The 20,363-nt window shown below is 36.3% G+C and overlaps 1 protein-coding gene and 1 long non-coding RNA gene across 4 annotated transcripts in view; one reads left to right on the top strand and one right to left on the bottom strand.

Moving 5' to 3' along the window:
- Window positions 1-20,363, bottom strand: part of LOC146400119 (uncharacterized) — a 359,144-nt gene that overhangs the window by 6,147 nt on the left and 332,634 nt on the right. The gene's annotated exons all lie outside the window — the stretch shown is intronic.
- On the top strand, window positions 461-11,393 carry TNFSF18 (TNF superfamily member 18). Its single transcript, XM_005667782.4, has 3 exons — window positions 461-688; window positions 6,708-6,738; window positions 8,927-11,393. The coding sequence occupies exons 1-3, from the start codon at window positions 476-478 to the stop codon at window positions 9,271-9,273; spliced, it is 591 nt and encodes a 196-aa protein (XP_005667839.2). The 5' UTR covers window positions 461-475; the 3' UTR covers window positions 9,274-11,393.

Below are 20,363 nucleotides of genomic sequence, written 5' to 3'. Positions count from 1 at the left end.
ATACATTACTGTTTTCTAGAGATTATCTCAGAATGGACACATTGTATACCCTAGCAATTGATGAAAATATTTTTCCCAAACCATGAACCCCAGCATCCTTAGCTCCCTGACCTACTGCCTCCCACAAACATGATATTTGGAGTATGATAGACCTTCATCTTGAATTTCATTCTTTTTCTTACAAAAGTAATTTTCTTATCTGGAAATAATTTGTAATGTTGAATAGTTCCATAGTTCCTCTTGCTTCAGAAAATATTTATTTTTCCTCTTAACTTCCCTTGTTGGGTTTTTTTTTTTTAAATCATCTGTGTTTGTGTTGGCTTCTAGCCCTCAGTTCCAGCACCTTTGGTCTGGTGCCAAATGTTAGTCAGCACTTAGGCTAAAAGTATCGTTTTCCAACACCCAGATCAGAAGGAAAACTCCGCCTCTTACACCCACTACTTAGTGCTATACTACAAAACTGACTAGTTGAATCATGTGCTCATTACTTCTGAATTTCTGCTTTTCACAACTCTCATTCCTGCAGAGAATGAGTTTGAGCCACATGGAGAATATGCCTTTAAGCCATTCAAGTCCTCACGCAGCACAGAGACCATCCTGGAAGCAATGGCTACTCTACTCAACAATAGTTATTTTGCTATTACTTTGCTCCTTCAGTGCACTAATCTTAACTTTTCTCCCACTCAAGGTAAGGAGACAACAGTACCTAAGGTTGCTGTTTATTGTACTCCATTTTGCTTTGGTAAGTCTAGTTATTATCAATGTCACTCAGTATTGTTAGAGCTAACTTGAAGATAGAGACATGTGGGTACAGATAATGTAAATATAATTCCAGTTTTGTCATGGCATATGGATTTTGAGGCTTATATAAATGTTTTGAAATAAAAAGTAGTAGAAAGTTCTAAGTGTTAGCAGCAGAAATGAGTTAGAGGGAATCAGTCAATTGACAGAAGCCTTTGGAGTATTTCCTTCTTTTCTAGACCTTTGCTAAACCCTCTTAGCATAAATAATAAGATGCAAAACACGAGGCTTTCCCTCAAGGAATGGGATTCAAGTTACAGTCTTGTTGAGGAAAAAGACATAAAGAGATATTAGACAGAATAAGGTAAGTAACAGGTGGTTAGTGTATCTCAGAGGAGGGAAATGGCACTGAATAGGAGTAGAAAGATATGGATTCTGGTTCTAGGCCTCTCAATAAATAGCTGTATGAATTTGAAAGATAGCATATCTTTCTGGTTCTCTGGTCTTCAGTTTTTTTTTTTATCTGAAGAAATAGTGGTAGGAAAATGGATTTTTTTCACTATAATGTCCCTTTTAATATGAAATACAGTGATTAATAATTTTTCTAAGGGTTGTATGGAATATCAATGCTATAGGAGTTCAAAAAAAGGGGTCAATGACTTTGGGCTAGGTTGATCAGGGAGAGCTTAGTGGAGGAAGAAGGAAGTACTTTCCTATTTGGGAAGCCCCTGATGCTTATCAGGAATTTCCCACTGAGCTCCAGCCCAAGTTGTGGGTCTTAGAGAAGGCAATAGAGATACATTAGGTCTTAGTTTTTCTCACTGTTGACTATATGGCACTGATCCAAAACAAAATAAGAAATGCTTTATTTAATGTAGAATTTAGCCTGTTCCTGGGTCCATCTAAAGATTCTGAGTCTTGCAGAGAATAAAGTAGTATATGCCCACCTAAGTAAGGTCATGATATGAAATCAGTGAGTGCAGAAACATTTTTCTAAGGGGATCAGACAGTGAAGATTTCAAAGATATGGAACTACTAAAGATGTTTGAAAGCAACTAAGAAAAGATGCAGAAGGAAGAATACATTGTAGTTCTGGTGTTAGTTTAGTTAGGGCAAAGATAGCTTTGGCCAAATTTTTACACAGTAGCCCATTAATTTGTGTTTTATAACTGTACACAGGGTGTGCAGCAGAGGAATTTCTGATTACATTCCCACTGTCTCAAGGAATCTATCAAGTAGAACTCTGAACCTTCTGGAACAGGGAAGCTTTGAGCAGAAAAAAAAGTTTGTCAGGAATTCGGAGTGTTTAGATTTCTGAAGAAGTGGAAGGGTGAGACTAGCAACAACTTAAATTTGAAAGTGCCTTTTCCTTCCCCAAATCACCTTAACATCCCATTAGCCCTGTGACCTGAAAGAACACAAGGTATGTTCTAGGTGTCATCTGTTCTTGCATGTGATTGGAGAATCAGGGCATAGGAGAGAAGGGAAATGCCTTTCTCAAAAGCATACAGCTGCTCTTGCAAAGGAAAAGAGGAGGGCTCATATTGCCTGAGGCATCTAGGTCACCTCTTGCCGGAACTGAATTTAATCCGTTCCTGTGTTTGAGCTCTGATTCTGGATTCTCTCTCCTAGACAGCATGCATCTTCTCAATGAAAAGTTCTGCCTCTAAAGAAGGAGAGTTTCAAATTTGGGGGAACTTTGAAAGGTTTTCAGGATATTGTCCTGACAGAATGTCACAGAGGCTTAGTTTTTAATGGGAAAAGCCAATGCCTGGCCAAAAGGGCAATAATATCAGCTCCTGTATTCCACTTTCCACTGGCCTGTACTTCTCTTTCCCTATTGACTGCAGATTAGTATTTTTGGAAAAGAAGACTGAGTGGCTGGTGGGGTGATGAGTCATTATGAGTGGCCACTTCCAGCTTCTCACAATACTCTGTGACCTCGGAGTTTACATTATTTTAGTCTCCACTCTGGTTTTTATATACAAAATCCCACCTTCCTGCTTCTCAGGCACTAATTTGAAGTAACTTCTTCAAGACCAACAGAAGTTTCCTTGGGAGAATGAATCACACACACACACATGCACCCCACCCCCACACACCCTCTCTTTCAGAAGACATTTCACTGAAAGGATCTGCTATGTACCCAGGGATTTGATCTCCCCCTAGGTGAAAATAACCTCATAGAAATGGTCTCTGAGAAACTTAATGTTCCTCAGAAGAGTCTTTGCTTCACTGAAATGAAGGATCCTTTCACAAGGGAAAGTTAAGCTTGTTCTGAAAAGGAGAGTAGGTTCTATCTCCAAATGATCCAATTAGAGTTGGTTTGGAGAAATAAATATTAAGTTTATTTATTATAACCCAACTACGTAAATCTAGGCTTACATCAAAACGAGTTACAAGAGAAACTGATCCTTTTAAACAAAAATGAATTAGCTAAACTGAAAGTCCTAGGTGCTTCTTCGTAAGTGGATATTTATTCCTTCCAAACATCACCAGAAGTAGAAACACAGATTGTTCCACAGAATGGTAGGGGTGAGCCTTTTGAGTCAGCCAGGCTCAGTTTGGACCTTAGCCTGGCCTTCCATAAGCTGCATAACCTTGGGCTAGTTACATAATCCTCCTCCTTCTCATATCCTCATCTGCAAATGAGCATGCTAGTTACCTTACAGAGTTGTGTAAGGATTAATGAGACAGTACAATGCCTGACCCATCCTAGATTCTTGTAGATGGTACTGATTCATATTTACACCATTCTTATTAATGGCTTTTCAAGGAAGATAAATTTTAAAAAGACTTAACAAAATGGGTGTTCCTTATCCATTTCAATTCCTCAATGTAAGACTCTGCCTTACTGCCAAATACAAGATTTTTATGATTAGACAGATTTTCATTTGTGGCAATAATTATAGAACATCACAGTGGTGGTTTCTGTAGCTCTAAATAGACATTAAGGGAACCCACACTGCAGTATCCAGGATTTCTCTCCCTGGCAATTCATTTGTCTGTAGCCTTCAGTTTCTCCATACTCTTTATACATGAGAGTAGACAGCATAGATGTTATCTGTGGTACATATTTTAGCATTCATTTATATTTAGATTGTTACCCAATTGCTTAATGTGTTGAATCATGTCTTTCTAGAAAGATTATAAACTCTTAAAGAGGCATGGACCATAAATTACATTTGTTTCTCTTGCTTACAATTATAGTATAAGGTTGGGAATGTAGGTGCTTCAAAGATTTTTTGTTTTTTTGGTTTTTTTCTTTTTAGGGCCACACATACAGCATATGGAAGTTCCCAGGCTAGGGGCTGAATCGGAGCCACAGCTGCTGGCCTACACTGCAGCTCATAGCAACGCCAGATCCTTAACCCACTGAGCAAGGCCAGGGATTGAACCTGTGTTCTCATTGCTATTAGTCAGGCTCATTGCTGCTGAGCTACAAAGGGAACTTCTGGCACTTCAGGTTTTAATTCTTCATTATAATTGGCATCCTTATCAAAACTAATACTTAAGAAACAGGACCAGACAGAATATCTGGGCAAAACCTTTAATAAGAATTACCTCCTTTAAACCTATAAACAACCTCAATGGTCTAGGTAATACTATTTCCCTCATTTTAAAAATGAGAAAGTTGAAGTTAAGGGAGTCCCTATCACATGCTTTCTTGGGTTAGACTAAACTGAATTTCAGCATCTAAGAAACCCCAAAGTGAGGATGAAATAGTTGCAAGAGCAAAAACAACTGTAGGAATCCTGTGATTTATCCCCTAGAATAATGACTTCCAAACATTGACTGTATCTATCAACAAAATGTTTTTGAGTACGGTCCCAATATATATGCTAGTTATAAGTAATAGATGAGAACTAACATTATGTGTACAAAGAAGATACACAAAATAGAAATTTATAAGGATGAACCAAATAACATGATTAGTGTAGTTTATTCAGTGAAAAACCATTTTGCTTTTACCAAAATGCTGTATTTTTATATGATAATATATAAACATTTCTAAAGTAATTGAAATATTTTAGTAATTTGATAAATATGTTTATTTTCTTAATTAGTTTAATACTTTTTAAAACTAATTTCAAAGTTATATTCTAGGTTAATTTACCTTGATTCATAGTTTTGACTGTCATAACTGAAAAATTACCTCACAAAGAAGTATATAGATAAAAATGGAAGAATTCATCTTTGTGCTTACTATGTTATGACAGTAAATTTTAAATCTATCATGCAATAGTGCAAAGTTCTTATTTTAAATTGATTGTCCCTCACTCCATTCGTGTCTTTCTTCTTTCCTTACACAATTTAAATTCCATGGTTTATAATTGAAAGGTGGCCTTTCCTTCTTGGTCTCCTTTGTAAGTTCTTTCTTATTCCTTGATCTCTAAACATGGCTGTGTCCCAATACTCCTTTCTGTCTTTAGCTACTAACTTGGTGTTCTTAACGCTGTTTCATACCTTAAAGCACCATATAGAAACTGAAGACTCCTAAAATTATATTATCAGAATTCCTTAAATTCCATTCTTAAAACCAGCTGGCACTTGACACTCCTACCTGGATGTCTAATAAAATATCACAAACTTGACATGTTCAAAAAATTAACTCATGATTCTTTCCCTGCAATTTACTCCTCTTAAATCTTGCTCATTTCAGTAATTAACAGTTTTTATCTTTCTAATTACTCATGCCCCAAATCTTGGTGTCATCTTTGTTTCTTCTCATTTTCTCATCCCATATCCATGTCAGGAACTCTATTGGCTCAATTTCCAATCACTTGTCATCATCTCTGCTGCTAGCACCTTGGTCAGAGGCACTTGCCTGTATGATTATACTCATCTCTTAACTGGTCTCAGTGCTTTTGCCCTTGTCACCCTTTAATTTATTCCTAGCATAGAAGCTGGAGAAATCTTAATCATGGAAAATTTTGCATCACATTTAAGCTAAAAAAATCTCCTAAGCACTTTGACCAAAGGAAGTAAAAACAAACAAACAAACAAACAAAAAAACTACATGGTACAAAAATGTTAGTGGATGTACTAAGCATTTTAAAGGCTTTAGCATTTAAATGTCTGTATTTATAAAATTAACCACACTGATGGCTTCTTGTAGCATGTTAACTGTGGATGTTGCAACAGTTTGAAACTGAGATCTTCTCAGGGTATCTCAGTTACTGTATATGATGCGTGATTGTCTATGTATGCAATAAGCGTGGCTTAATCAATCTGAAGTATAAATATTCCTATAGCTTAATTTCCTTTATTTTAAAATAAACATAAATAGAAATTCAATTATTTTCTTCTTACATGTGAGTGGATCACCTTGTGTAGTTACTGGGGTGCAGAGACTATTATTTACAGAAAATTTTTATAGCCTAAGAGGAGGAGAATTCAAGATCAGATAGCTATCCTGTAGGTAGAAGTTAGGTGGAGAAAAGGAGTTTTTAACTTTTTCTTAGAGGACCCAAAAGGATAGCTGGGTAATAAAAGAAAAAGGAAGGAGGAGTTCTGACTGTGGTACAATGGGTTAAGAATCTGACTGTAGCAGCTCAGGTAGATGCTGAGGCAGAGGTTCCATGCTTGGCCTGGCCTGGTACAGTGGGTTAAGGATCCTGTTAGGCATCTAGTGTTGCCACAGCTATGGTGTAGGTCAGAGCTGTGGCTTGGATTCAGTCCCTGGCCTGGAAACTTCCATATGCTGCATGTGCAGGATTTAAAATAGAGGGGAAAAAAAAAAACAAAAAACAAAAAGAAAAACCTGGCTCCCTCCTTTTTTTTTATTTTATTTTATTTTTTTTTAATCTGTAAAGGAAAGCTGAGGGACAAGGTGGAGGGAGGGACTTTTTAAAATGTGTCTAGAGAAAAGAAATTTACTTTAGCAATCAGAAGCTCTAAATAAATCAATCAAGAATATTATGAAACTGTCATCATGACCAGTTCCTCCTCTTCTTCCCCTACAGACCTCCAACAGGCCATGTGTAGCGAAGTTTGGTGAGTAACCTGTCTTATATGCCTCCTTTTTACTTTTCCTAGTATTTGATGCAAAAGGCAAGCTCCAGCATTAATAAAGCACACATTCTATTTTAGCTGTTCTTCAATCACTATTTATAATTGCTTATCATGTGCCAAGTTCTTGTTTAGGAACTGAAGTTTCCTAGGTGAACCAGATGGACAAACCTATGCCCTAATGAAGACTATGGCATTCCAATAGGCCTGGGGATTTGAGATCCTATAATCTATTTTTAATTCTCTGTTTTAATAAGCACAAATTTCAGATTCCTACAGAATTTCTCTGTGATAAACTCCAAATCCTTCTCACATTTCATATATTTTTAGTGTCCAGTACAGTGAGTGTGTAGTGCCATTTTTGTTTCCAAATATATAGAAAAGGAATGAGAGTTAAGGGCATGGTCCCTTCCTCTGTTCCTTTGTCCCCTCCTCTTAGCTCCGGAGTCACTTATCCTGACAGAGCAGTGGCCTGGTCCTCAGCTTCACTGAGCTTTAGGGTATTTCTCAGAAGATATCCCAAATTGAAAATGAATGTATTTTGGGTTTTTTACTGGTTTGAGGTCAAACACCCATTTTCAGTGAAGAGCAGAACATTCCTAGAGTTAACTGCATTTCTTTGTTTTCCTAAACGGTGCAACAGCCAGGCTTCCCTGGCTTGTAGGAATTAGGGAATCTCTTTTTACTTTTCTCTGCCTTTGTGATTCATTTTTGTTTTTCCAGTGAGTGGGGTGAAACTTCTCATGATATGTTTGAAATTCCTTCTTGATGTGATAAAAGTTGAGAACCTCAAGTGATGTTAAGATGGTCTTTAAATGGCCCCCATCACATTTCACAGAATTAAACATGAGAACCAGTGATGTTTCTTCCTGGTGGCTTGCCTATTGCCCATTACATGTCAAGCAGGAAGAAATTTACTGGGTTCTAGGCTAGTTGGAAATACAAGGAGACTTTGCTTTTTTTCTTTAATGATCTCCCGTTCATTATTCTCTAGAATCTATATCAGTCAAGCCAGCTTCAGTGTTAAGAAAGAAAGCTCCAGCTTATATCAGTCACTTATATATAAATGAGAATTTGAGTCAATGCATTATCTCTTTCAGGGTATTTTTTAAAATCAAGGTTTCTTTCTATAAAGGCTTTGCCCCCATAACAAAAAATGTAGAGAATTAGAGAACAGGGCAGGTAAGTATTGGGGGAGCTAAAGGCACTTCCTGGGACTCTGAAATCATATCTCTGTTTAAAAAATCATGAGGAAAATATGTAAATCTTAAACGTACCTATGAAAGTAAATAACTACATCTTAACCCTTTCCCTGTCCCCTGTAACAGCAATAAGCCAGGGATACTTATATGTAAACAAACAAATTATTTCCATTTAAAAACTCATGAATTTACCAGTAGCTATTTTTGGAGGGTTTGGATAATGCTATCCCAAATGGATCTTGACTGATACAAGCCCATAAACAGAAGTGCCATCACTTAGACACAGTATACCTCTCATTCAATCAAGAAATATTTACTCAGCACATACTATGTACCAGGAATTCTTTTTGGTGCTGAAGATATAGCAATAGACAAAATAGACAGGTACGTGTACCCAAAGATGTTATAGTCACATGGGTAAAAGTAGACCAAAAAATATGAACTGAATTTGTAATATGCTAGATAGTGAGAGCTTCTATGAAGGAAACTAAAACGAGGTAAAGGGAGGGAGTTATAGAAGAGCATAATTTTATACAGATTGATGAGAAGGTCTCTTGATCAAGTGATGCATGGTAAATACTATTTACAGAGAGAAACATGAATATGCATCCTAGCCTGCTAACTGGTCACATCACCAGATTCCTCTCTCCCTCCTTCCTTTCTTTCCTTTCACAAATATTGACTGACAAGAGATGCAGTGTCACCTAAAATTAACCCATTTCTCTAGTCCAAATTTATTTCCTTAGAGCTCCCCAAAAAGAGATGCACTTAGGATTTGTGACTTCTCTAAAACAAGGAATAAGGAGATAGCAAAATATTAAAATTGTCGTTGGAGAGAACTAGTATAGGCCAGGTGAAAAACAACAGCTTGTAAGTGGGAAAGATCTATAATCAGGAAAAAGATGAAATAATTAAATAACTATGCTTTCCTTTTTTTCCCCCCTCCTCTCTCTCTCTCATGTGTCTTATAGGACCATTACCTTCAAAATGGCAAATGCCATCTCCTGAGCCTTCTTGTGTGAATAAGACAGATGATTGGAGGCTGAAGATACTTCAGAATGGCTTGTATTTAATTTATGGCCAAGTGGCTCCCAACACAGCTTACAAGGGGCAAGCTCCTTTTGAGGTGTTGCTACGTAGGAATGAAGACCCCATACAATCTCTAACGAACAATTCTACAGTCCAGAATGTAGGAGGGGCTTATGAATTTCATGCTGGAGATGTAATAGACTTGATATTCAATGCTGAACATCAGGTTCTAAAAAATAATACATACTGGGGGATCTTTCTGCTAGCAAATCCCCAATTCATCTCCTAGAGACTCAGTTAGGTCTCCTCATCTTCAGCACATGCAGAGATGCCAGTGCATAGGATGGAGAAGGAAGATTTTCAACACATACAGTTCATCTGGGTATACAAATCAACATGAACAGATCTCCTCTGCATGTGAAGCTTCATTTCTCCTGCTTATTGAATGAGACTCAGAAAGCACTGAAGACATTTGGTTACCCCTGATGTTGGGTCAGCAAAGACACTTTACTAGTTCATGATAAAATGAAAATGGGTGGCTGGAAGACAAAATCTTTTCAAAGTGTCTGTCTAATCCTTGAACCCCTGAGTGGAAAAATGAGGTCTATTCCCATAATAGCCTTATATAGCATGCAAAAAAAGACCAGGGCAGTAGCCTGGTCTTGTTCTTATATTCTTGGACTGTGGACTGTTTCAATTCATTCTTCCCATATTCTCATCTTAGGAGACACTCTTAATAAAATGTAGTCAGAGTGGGTGTGTGGCCAGCAACACTCCATTTTGGAGTTGATGAGATTAGGGGATAGAGAACACTCTTAGGAAATATTGGGACAGAATTTCAGTTGGCATTGAAATGGAATGCACTTTATTCGGGAATTTCACTTGATTTCATCATCAAGTGCAGGGTGCTCTATAAAACCTGCTGGTCAAAAGGCTAGCTTTCAATCTTCACATAGCAGTTCATGAGAATTTACTGGTGTATGTATCTAACCATGTCAATGACAAAGAGTAATCATTAGTAGTAAGATCTAACCCCCCAAATTGGTATTACCAGTACTGTACTTTGCAACTGTGCAGAGCCAGCTAAAAATATGAAATCATTACATGACAAAGCACTTTCATATACCACATGGCAACTCGATAGATTTAATGGGGCAGATATTTTTGGCACAATTTTAACTATGAGAATACAGAGGCAGATGGAATAGAGGTAACTTGGTTCAGTTCATAGAACTAGTAATTAACAGGCACCTGGGCTTCCCACTGTATTATACTATATTAGCTTTACGATTGGTATTTCTGCTATCATGTTAGAAGCCTATAAACTTTAACAGATTTAAAATTTTCAGACAGTATATTCCCTTTTAGTCCAACAGCAATTTTTTCCTTTCTCAGCAAATTTCTTTTCTTTTCTTTGCCTGGAGCAGGGTACCCAGGGTGTTATTCAAGACTTACTACAACTTAATCTCCTTCCTTACTTTGGTCAAATGTGTTAACTTCCAAAAATAATGAATAATACTCAATTCAGGGACAGTCTGTTAAATTTTTGGACTCTGCAAAATTAACTAGCTGCTTATGGGTTGTTATTAAAAGGTATGTAGGTAATGTGATTACATGAAAACCCAATTTAAAATATTTATGGATATTTGTAAAAAATCTACATTATGTTAATTAATAGTATCACCATTAAAAACTAATTTAAGAATATTTGTATTGTATGTAAGAAAAACTGCTTGGAAGCAGACTAAGCCTGAGGCCAAGATGCCTCATAGTATGTCTTTTTTTTTTTTTTTTAAATACATCTGCTGAGCAGCTGTAGGGACAAAGACTGGGGTACCTGGTTCCTCTTGTATTTGTGTATCATCTCAGGAAATTAAAGTTACATAACATACATATATTTATGGAAACGTGGTATTGATGTTAACTTATAAGCAGTAGTGTGCTGGAGTGGGCTAGCACTAGCTCAGGAGAGCTGTTAAATTTTTATTAATTGTGTAGTCTGGTTATTAAATCATTATCCTTGAAATTGGCCATGGTAGGACAATTTATACCATGTGAATTAGCAAATGCTACAAATCAGGGCTTTTCTTTTTGGAAAGCCCATGCACCAGCACACCACTGTTTATAAAACTCTTCTTAATGACTCCTCTCAGCCCCTGCCTCAGTATTACAACAGTCAAGGCAGGCAAGGAAAGTGTCTTACTCTCAGCAAAAGCCCCACAGATAAATCATTTCTCAGGGCAGGTGGAGGAATCTACAGCTGTAACCAGATAGATAGCTACCAACATATGACCTTTGAATTTCCCTAGTGTTGAAATTTCAGGCTTTGTTTTCAATGTATACTCTGTTCCCTTGTTTCTTCAAAACAGTGTTTATATTTTAAACTGACAATAAAATGTTTGTACATGGGCTGTAGCTGATTTATCTATGGGTTATCTGACAAGAGTTAGTGATCTAGAGAATGTGCATCAGAGAAATCCTTGTCCATATGAAACACTGCTGAGAGAGTGAGAGGCAAAAGTCAGAGCTGGGGGTTTTGTCCCAATTTCTGATGGGTTAGGCAAATAATTTCACTAGCTGACTTTCACCCACCTCCTCAACTCTACCCCACCCATCCACCCTCACCATCAAAGCCATCATCAACCCTCTCATACTAATTGTTTTTACCTTCTATTTTGCCTCATCAAAGCTGACCTGGAGTGCTTTTTATCACTGTGGGTTAAGTCTCTACTTCTGAAGATGACAGTTAATTGATCACAGTCCTGTGTATTTGATGGAACAGATAAACTCCTTAGATGCATTATATCTTTGCAACTTGGAGATAAAATTCCTGTCTTTGTGTGTTCTTCCTCAAAGAAGCAATTTTCATTGGCTGGGGGTGCTAGTACGTTTTTTATTAGTGAGAAGGAGAAGCGAAAACCCAATTGACTTATGGGCTAGTGGTCTGAGGCTTACCTTCAAGCAGAGTTTTTCAAAGTGCTATCTATGGACTCTACATTAGATTTGCCCAGTATACTTGGCCAAAAACCAAAGAAAAACCCCAAAGATACCTTGACCTCATTCATAGTCCACTAAATAAATGTTTCTAGGAGTGAGGTCTAGGAATCAAATTTGTAATGAGCTCTGACATAGGTTATTCTTATACTACAGTTTAAAAACCACTGCTTTATGGAATGCAATTTTGAATCTCAGCAGAATGTTTCTCCAAATATTTAAAAACAGTCAAAGCTTATAAACCAATGAAGTTAAAAAGCAAAGCAAAAAGCAAAACCAAAATTGGTATTCATGAGACTTACCATAAGCCATCTCTCATCACAAACAATGGCCTTCTATCCTCTATTTCAGTTTGAAAAAAAGGTCAGGCTCTTCACTTTCCATAATCTAATGGCAACTTTGCCAGTTGAATGCTGGCAATCCATAGCATATGATCCTTGTCATAATCAGTACTCCATTATCTACCTGTATGCTGTCAACTCTCAAATACTTATCTCTAGCCAAAGTTGTTCTCCTTTAAGTCTTATAACTCCACCTGTCTGCACAGTAATTTCACATTGGACATACAATGGACATCTCAAATTCAACTTACCCCAAATGAATCTTTTAAGGTTTCAACTAAAGCAGCTTTTTTCGAATCCCTCCTCATTTCAATTGTATCTCATGAGCCAAAAACCTCTGAATCATGGAGTCATTCCTGACTTCTATCTTTAATCTGTTTAATCTTAGGAAAACTATTATCTTTACTTTCAGAGAATCTGACCTCTTTTTGGCTATGGCTCTTGTCTTTGGACCAATATTTTTTTCAGTATCTTCATAACTTATTACAGTATCTACATACTTATTACATTCAGGATTTTTGGACTAGAAACTGAATTTTATCAAAGTCTTAGAGTTTATATATCTCTCATATATGAAAAACCACAGCTAACATCATTCACAATGGTGAAAACTGAAAACATTTCCACTAAGATCAGTAACAAGACAAGGATGTCCACTTTCACCGCTATTATTTTTTTTTTATCTTTTGTCTTTTTTGGTCCACACCCATGGCATATGGAGGTTACCAGGCTAGGGTATGGAGCAGCAGCTGTTGCCTACACCACAGCCACAGCAATGTGGGAACCAAGCTGCACCTTTGACCTATACCACATCTCAGTACAACACCAGATCCTCAACCCACTGAGGGAGGTCAGGGATCAAACCCTCATCCTCATGGGTGCTAGCTGGGTTCATTAACCAGTGGGCCATGATGGGAACTCCACCACTACTATTCAACATAGTTTTGGAAATCCTAGCCATGGCTATCAGAGAAGACAAATAAAAGGAATCCAAATGGGAAAAGAAGAAGTAAAACTCTCACTGTTTGCAAATGACATGATATTATACCTAGAAAACCCTAAAGACACTATCAGAAAAACTGTTAGAACTCATCAATGGAATTTGGCAAAGTTTCAGGATACAAAATTAATACAGAGAAATCGATGCATTTCTATATACTAACAAAGAAAGATCAGAAAGTAAACAACCCCATTTACTATTGCATCAAAAAGAACAAAATTCATAGGAATAAATCTACCTAAAGAGACAAAAGACCTATACTCCAAAAACTATGAAACCTTGATGAAAGAGATCAAAGATGACACAAACATATGGAAGAATATTCCACACTCTTGGATTGGAAGAATCAATATTGTTAAAATGACTATACTACCCAAGGCAATCTACAGATTCAATGCAATCCCTATCAAATTACTGAGGACATTCTTCACAGAACTAGAACAGAGTATTTTAAAATTGTATGGAAACACAAAAACCCCTGTATATATCTCTCAGAGACTGCATAGCCAAACTCATAAAAGGGTGAGACTTAAATGAAGTTGGAAGTTTAGTGGTCAGCACATTGTCTTCTTGAAAGAAGCATTATATGGGAATTCTAATTATAACCCAAAGTTATTGGCAGGCATGGGAACCAAGTTAGAGAGGTTAGGTAGAGAATCCTAAGATATAGAATACATCTCCTATTCATTGAACAAATATTTCCTGTAGTCAATTGTATCTCAGATATTATACCAGAGGGGAAGCAAAATGCAAGTATATAATGCCTGTCCTCAAGCACTTTAGAGTTTAGCCAAGAAACATGTATGTAAATAAATGAGCAGAAGACTATGTATATGATATTTACTCTAATGTGGGTATGTCACTGAAAAAGATGGAGAACCTGAATGAGGACAATGGCATTGGCAATGAGGATAGGCAATGAATTAAGAGAAAAAAATTATGACCATGGGGTTTCTGCCAAGCTCATAATGGTTTCCTTATTAGACTACCTTGTCCATAAGGGGAGGGTTTCAGCACCTCATTTTCACCATATAGGCCCATTCTTATCCAGACTTGACTTGCTCACAACTAACCACCCTGGAAGGATCTCTTGCCTGGAGAATATAAAATTTGGAAGATATGGGATATCCCACATTCCTCTACAGAGTGGACTGAGAAGCAGAGAAAGCCAATCTGTCAAGACAAATGAATGAAAGGGCTAAGTAGAGAGAAGCAGAAATCAGATGTGAAAGGAAACACCAGTGAACTGCTCTTGACCCATAAGGCCCAGCTGCATTCTTATCCCTGGATCCTATAAAAACTACTGCAGCATTATGACAAATCCCCTTTTACTTTTTCCTACTCGGCTACCTTAAATTTACTTCTATTCATTGAAATCAGTCTTAACAAAGTGATTGATTTTAAGGGGAGGGATAAAGAAGGGGGAATGACTTTCTTGGACATAGTAAAAAGGACGATGATGTTTTAATTTTAGGGGATATGGAAGGAGAAACTAGAGAAATTTTGGGGTGGATGGGACAATGAGTTCAGTTTTATAAGTGTATGATTTGAGATGTTTGTAGAATATCAAAATGGGCATAACTGGTATATAGCTAGAACTCAGGAGGAATCACATAAGATGAGATGAATATTTCAAAGTAAATAGCCCCAAGAGTAAAGTCAATGACATGGATAAAATCACTATAGAGAGGATTTAGAGAGGGAGCAGATAACTGAGACATGGGGAGCTCCATATTTGAGGACAACCACAGTAAAGGAATCCTATAGATTAGCAGCCAGAGATACATGATCTCAACTGGAGGAGAGTGGGTTTATAGAAATAGTCCTAAAATATTGAGAATGAGGGTGTGGTCAGCCATGCTAGAGACTCCAAGAAGTCAAATACTAAGAGGATTGAAAATTGATGATCGGACTTTGCTGGTCAGTAATTGCTGGTGACATCGGCAAGATCATTTTTAGTAGCATGATGGGAGAAGAGTTCAGATTTTAAGGACTGAAGAACAAATGGGAAATATAGTGCCAGTTGAGGAGTCAATGGAAACGTGGAACAATATATTATACTACTTTTTGCAGAAAATTTGTTGTGAAGAAAAGGAGTTGTAGAGTGGTAGAGAGTTGATTATGTCAGGACCAAGAGAAAGAAAGAGGCATATATCTGGTAGGTGGACTAGGCATTAATGTTCATTGGTCAGGGTACCCTCTTAACTTAGTTCTTTCTTTACTAGATCACCCAATACAATAAAGAATTAAGCAGGTGATATGCTAAGTATAGGGCTATAATAAAGGAAAACATTCCAGCCAAATGACAGAAGGGGAAGGTATTTCAATTCATGTGTGATGAAAGAGTAGGAAATAGGCTTCTAGGAAGACAGTGAAGTGTAAGCAAAGGTGCAGGGTATGGAAGGGAGCATGTGTGGTTCCCTGCTCAGTGAAGATGACATATGGAGATATGAGATGGGAACTGACAATGAACATAAAGGAAACCAAATACTAAGCAGCTATAGTGGTAGTTCAAGGAATCTCTGCCTACTATTTAGGGGATTTTCATTTTATATTTTAGACATATATGGCTTGGTGAGACCTGTTTCAGAGAGGGTAGCTTATGTAGCATGGTGAAAGATGGGTGGAAGAGTTAGAGCAAGACTACCTAAAAGCCTACTGAGCCCGTGTGAGGAGTAGTCTGCAGTGGCAGAAACAACAGAGAAGAGGAGGCTCATCCAGATATGCAATACTAAGAAAACATGGATCTTGAATAAGATGACATGTTGTAACAATGATGATTTTATTTGTAATTGAAACAACCATCTTAGTATTTGAGATCATTTTATTATAGGAATAAATGGATAGAATTTATTTTCATTAAAACAATCAGATATATTTTGAAGGTTTTGTAGTTTAAATAACACAAAGTGTTTCTTGAAACCTTCCTGTTAAAATCTGGAATAAGACAAGGATGTTGCCTCTCACCACTTCCATTCAACATAATATTGGAAATCCTAGCCACAGCAATCAGACAAGAAAAAGAAATAAAAGTTATACGAATTGTAAGGGAAGAGGTAAAATTGTCATTATATACAAATGACATGATGCTGTATTTGGAAAACCCTATAGACTATACACAGAAACTACTAGAAGTGATAAATTCAACAAAGTAGGAGGATTCAAGATTAACACACAGAAATCTGTTGCATTTCTTTACACTAATGATATAAGGAAGCAAAAATTAAAAAAAAAACCTTTTGAAATCATGTTAAAAATATAGGAATAAATTTGACTAAGGAAGTGAAAAACTTATACCCTGAGAACTATAAAACATTTATAAAGAAAATTGAGGATGACTCAAAGAAATAGAAAGCTACCCACACTCTTGGATTGGAAGAGTTAATATTGTTAAAAAGGCCATACTATTCAAAATGCTCTACAGATTTAATGTAATCATTATGAAATTACCCTTGACATTTTTCACAGATCTAGAACAAATAATCCTAACATTTCTATTACCATAAAAGACCCAGAATTCCCAAGACAATCCTGAGGAAAAAGAAAAAGCTGAAGGCATAACTCTCCAAGACTTCAGAAAATACTACAAAGCTACACTCATCAAAACATCTTGGTATTGGCACAAGAACAGGCATAGTGATCAGTGGAACAGAAGAGATAGCCCAGAAGTAAACTCACATACCTATGGTCAACTAGTGTTCAACAAAGGAGGCAAGAATATGCAATGGAGAAAAGACAGTCTCTTTGGCCAGTGGTGGTGAGAAATCTGGATAGTTATGTGCAAATCATTGACATTAGAACATTCCCTCACACCATATACAAAAATAAACTCAAAATGGCTTAAAGACTTAAATATAAAACATGATATCATAAAACTCCTAAAAGAGAACAGACGAACATTCTCTGACATAAATCAGAGCAATGTTTTCAGTCTCCTGAGGCAACAGAAAAAAAGCAAAAATAAACGAATAGGGTCTAAATTAAACTTACAAGCTTTTGCACAGCAAAGAAAGGCATAAACAAAATGAAAAGACAGCCTGTGGAATGGGAGAAAATATTTGTAAATGATCTGACAAGGGATTAATTTGCAAAATATACACACAGCTCATAGAGATCAATATATTAAAACAATTAAAAATGGGCAGATCTAAATAGATATTTATCCAAAGAAGACATACACATGGCCAGCAGGTGCATGAAAAGATGCTCAATATCACTAATTATTAGAGAAATGCAAATCAAAGTAACGAGATATCACCTCACTCTGGTCAGAATGGCCATCATTAAAATGTTTATAAATAATAAATGTTGGAGAGGATGTGGAGAAAAAAGGAACCCTCCTACACTCTTGGTGGGAATGTAAACTGGTAAAGCCACTTTGGAGAACAATATGTAGGTTCCTTAAAAAATGAAAAAATAGAGTTACAATATGACCATTCAATCCCACTTCTGGTCATATATCCAGACAAAACTATAATTTGAAAACATACATGAATCCCAACGTTCATAGTACCACTATTTACTACAGCCAAGACCTGTAAGAAACCTAAATATTCATTGATAAATTAATAAAAAAGTTGAAATGGAATATTATTCATAAAAAGAAGGGAAAAAATGCCATTTGCAGCAACATAGATGGACCTAAAGATTACTGTATTAAGTGAAGTAAGTTGGAGAGAGCAAATTCCACCAAACATTTAGAGAAGAGTTAACACACCTGCACTTCAGAAAATATTCCCCAAAATTGCAAAGGATAGAACACTTCTCAACTCATTGTATGAGGCCACTATCACCCTGATACCAAAAACAGACAAAGATACCAAAATAGGGAGAAAATTTCAGGCCAGTATCCTCAACAAAATACTAGCAAACCAAATGCAACAATACATTAAAAGGATCAAACACCATGATTTATCCCAGAGTTGCAAGGATTTTTCAATATCCTCAATCAGTATGATACAACACATTAACAAACCAAAGAGTAAAAACCATATGATCATCTCAATAGGTGCAGGAAAATCTTTTAATAAAATTCAGCAGACATTTATGATTTATCACAAATTTTCTAGAAAGTAAGCAAAGAGGGAACTTACCTCAGTATAGCAAAGGCTATATATGACAAACCTACATATAACATCATATTCAACAGTGAAGAGGTGAAATAATTTCCTCTAAGATCAGGAAAGAGAGAAGGAGGTCCACTTTTACCACTTTGATTCAACATAGTTTTGGAAGTCCTAGTCATAGCAATCAGAGAAGAAAAAGAAATACAAGGAATACCAATTGGGAAAGAAGAAGTAAAAATGTCACTGTTCACAGCTGACATGATACTACACACAGAAAATCCTAAAGATGCTACTAGAAAAATACTTGAGCTCATCAATAAATTTGATAAAGTTTCAGGGTTCAAAATTAATACATATAAATTGGTTGCATTTCTATATACTAATAATGAAAAGTTAGAAAGAGAAATTAGGGAAACAATCTCATTTACCATCACATCAAAAAGAATAAAATATTAGGAAGGAACTGAAGGAGGCAAAAATACCTGCACTTAGAAACTATAAGATGCTAATGAAAGAAATTAAAGACAACACAAACTAATGCAAAGATATACCATGTTCTTCAATTGGGAGAATCTATATAGTCAAAATAACTATACTACCCAAGGAAAACTCCAGATTCAACACAATCCATATCAAATTACCAATTGCATCTTTCATAAAAATAGGACAAAAATTTTAAATTTCCATGGAAACACAAAAGACCCCAAAGCTTGAGAAAGAAAAATGGAGCTAGAGGAATTAGGCTTCAGGACTTCAGATTATGCTACAAAGCTACAGTCATCAAAACAGTATGGTAACAGCACAAAAATTGACATATAGATCAATAGAACACGATAGAAAGCCCAGAAATAAACCCACGCACCTATGGTCAATTAATATTCTACAAAGGAGGCAAGAATATACAATGGGGGAAAGGGAGTCTCTTTGGCAAGGGGTATTGGGAAAGCTGGATAGCCACATGTAAATCATTACATTAAAACACCCCCTCACACCATACACAAAAGTAAGCTCAAAATGTATTAAAGACCTAAATGAAAGACTGGATAGTAGAAAACTCCTAGAGGAAAACAGGCAGAACACACTTTGACATAATCCACAGCAATATTTTTTGGATCTGTCCCCTAGAGCAATGGAAATAAAAACAAAAACAAACAGATAGGACCTAATTAAACTTAAAAGCTTTTGCACAGAAAAGGAAACCTTAAAGAAAACAAAAAGACAATCTACAGAATGGAAGAAAATATTTGCAAATAATGTGACAAACAAGTGATTAATCTCCAAGATATACAAAGAGCTCATACAGCTCAGTACCAAAAAACAAACAACCCAGAGGATCTAAATATCTGAAATATATATATATATATATATATGCTACTATAATACTTGTATAAACATCTATTTTCCAAAAACTACTATAACCTCCTTGTGAATAAGACTATGCTTTTCTTTGTGTTAGTGTCTGCATAGTTCTGTGTGTATACTAAAGCATTCTGTGTATACTCCCCTCCTGGGTAATTGGTAAGATACTTTTATTGAAACTTAGTATGGTCATCCTTAATTAGAACATCAACCAATATACCTGTCTGCATATTTCCACATTTTTTACATGGATGGCAAAATTTCTTGGTAAAATCCATATGTGCTAGGTCTACAAAATCCTGTTCTCATGTCGGCACTACACATATGTCAAAAGAGGAAATGTGTGGATGTCCAAAATGACGTGTTATTAGTAAATCCACCCTGTTCACAATACCACCACTTCTTTTCCAATGTTGAGTCTTTTAAATCTTCTATTTTTAGATCTTGTGTGATTGAGCCTAACCAGTTTCATCCATGGTTTGTAGAATTATAAAACAGCTCATAATATTGAGAACTTACCATATGCCAGGTACTATTCTAACCATTTTCCCTATAATCCTCACTACAGCTTCTTTGACTATACCCCCTTAGTCTCACATTCTAGAAATGAAGAAACTGA

Source organism: Sus scrofa, chromosome 9 (assembly GCF_054392235.1).
Source record: "Sus scrofa isolate SSC_HxYL_T2T_F1_AM1 chromosome 9, Sscrofa_HxYL_maternal_Yorkshire_Landrace_v2.0, whole genome shotgun sequence".
NCBI classification, from domain to species: domain Eukaryota; kingdom Metazoa; phylum Chordata; class Mammalia; order Artiodactyla; family Suidae; genus Sus; species Sus scrofa.
Note: the sequence above shows the minus strand (reverse complement) of the source record. Positions and strands in the feature narration are given on the sequence as shown.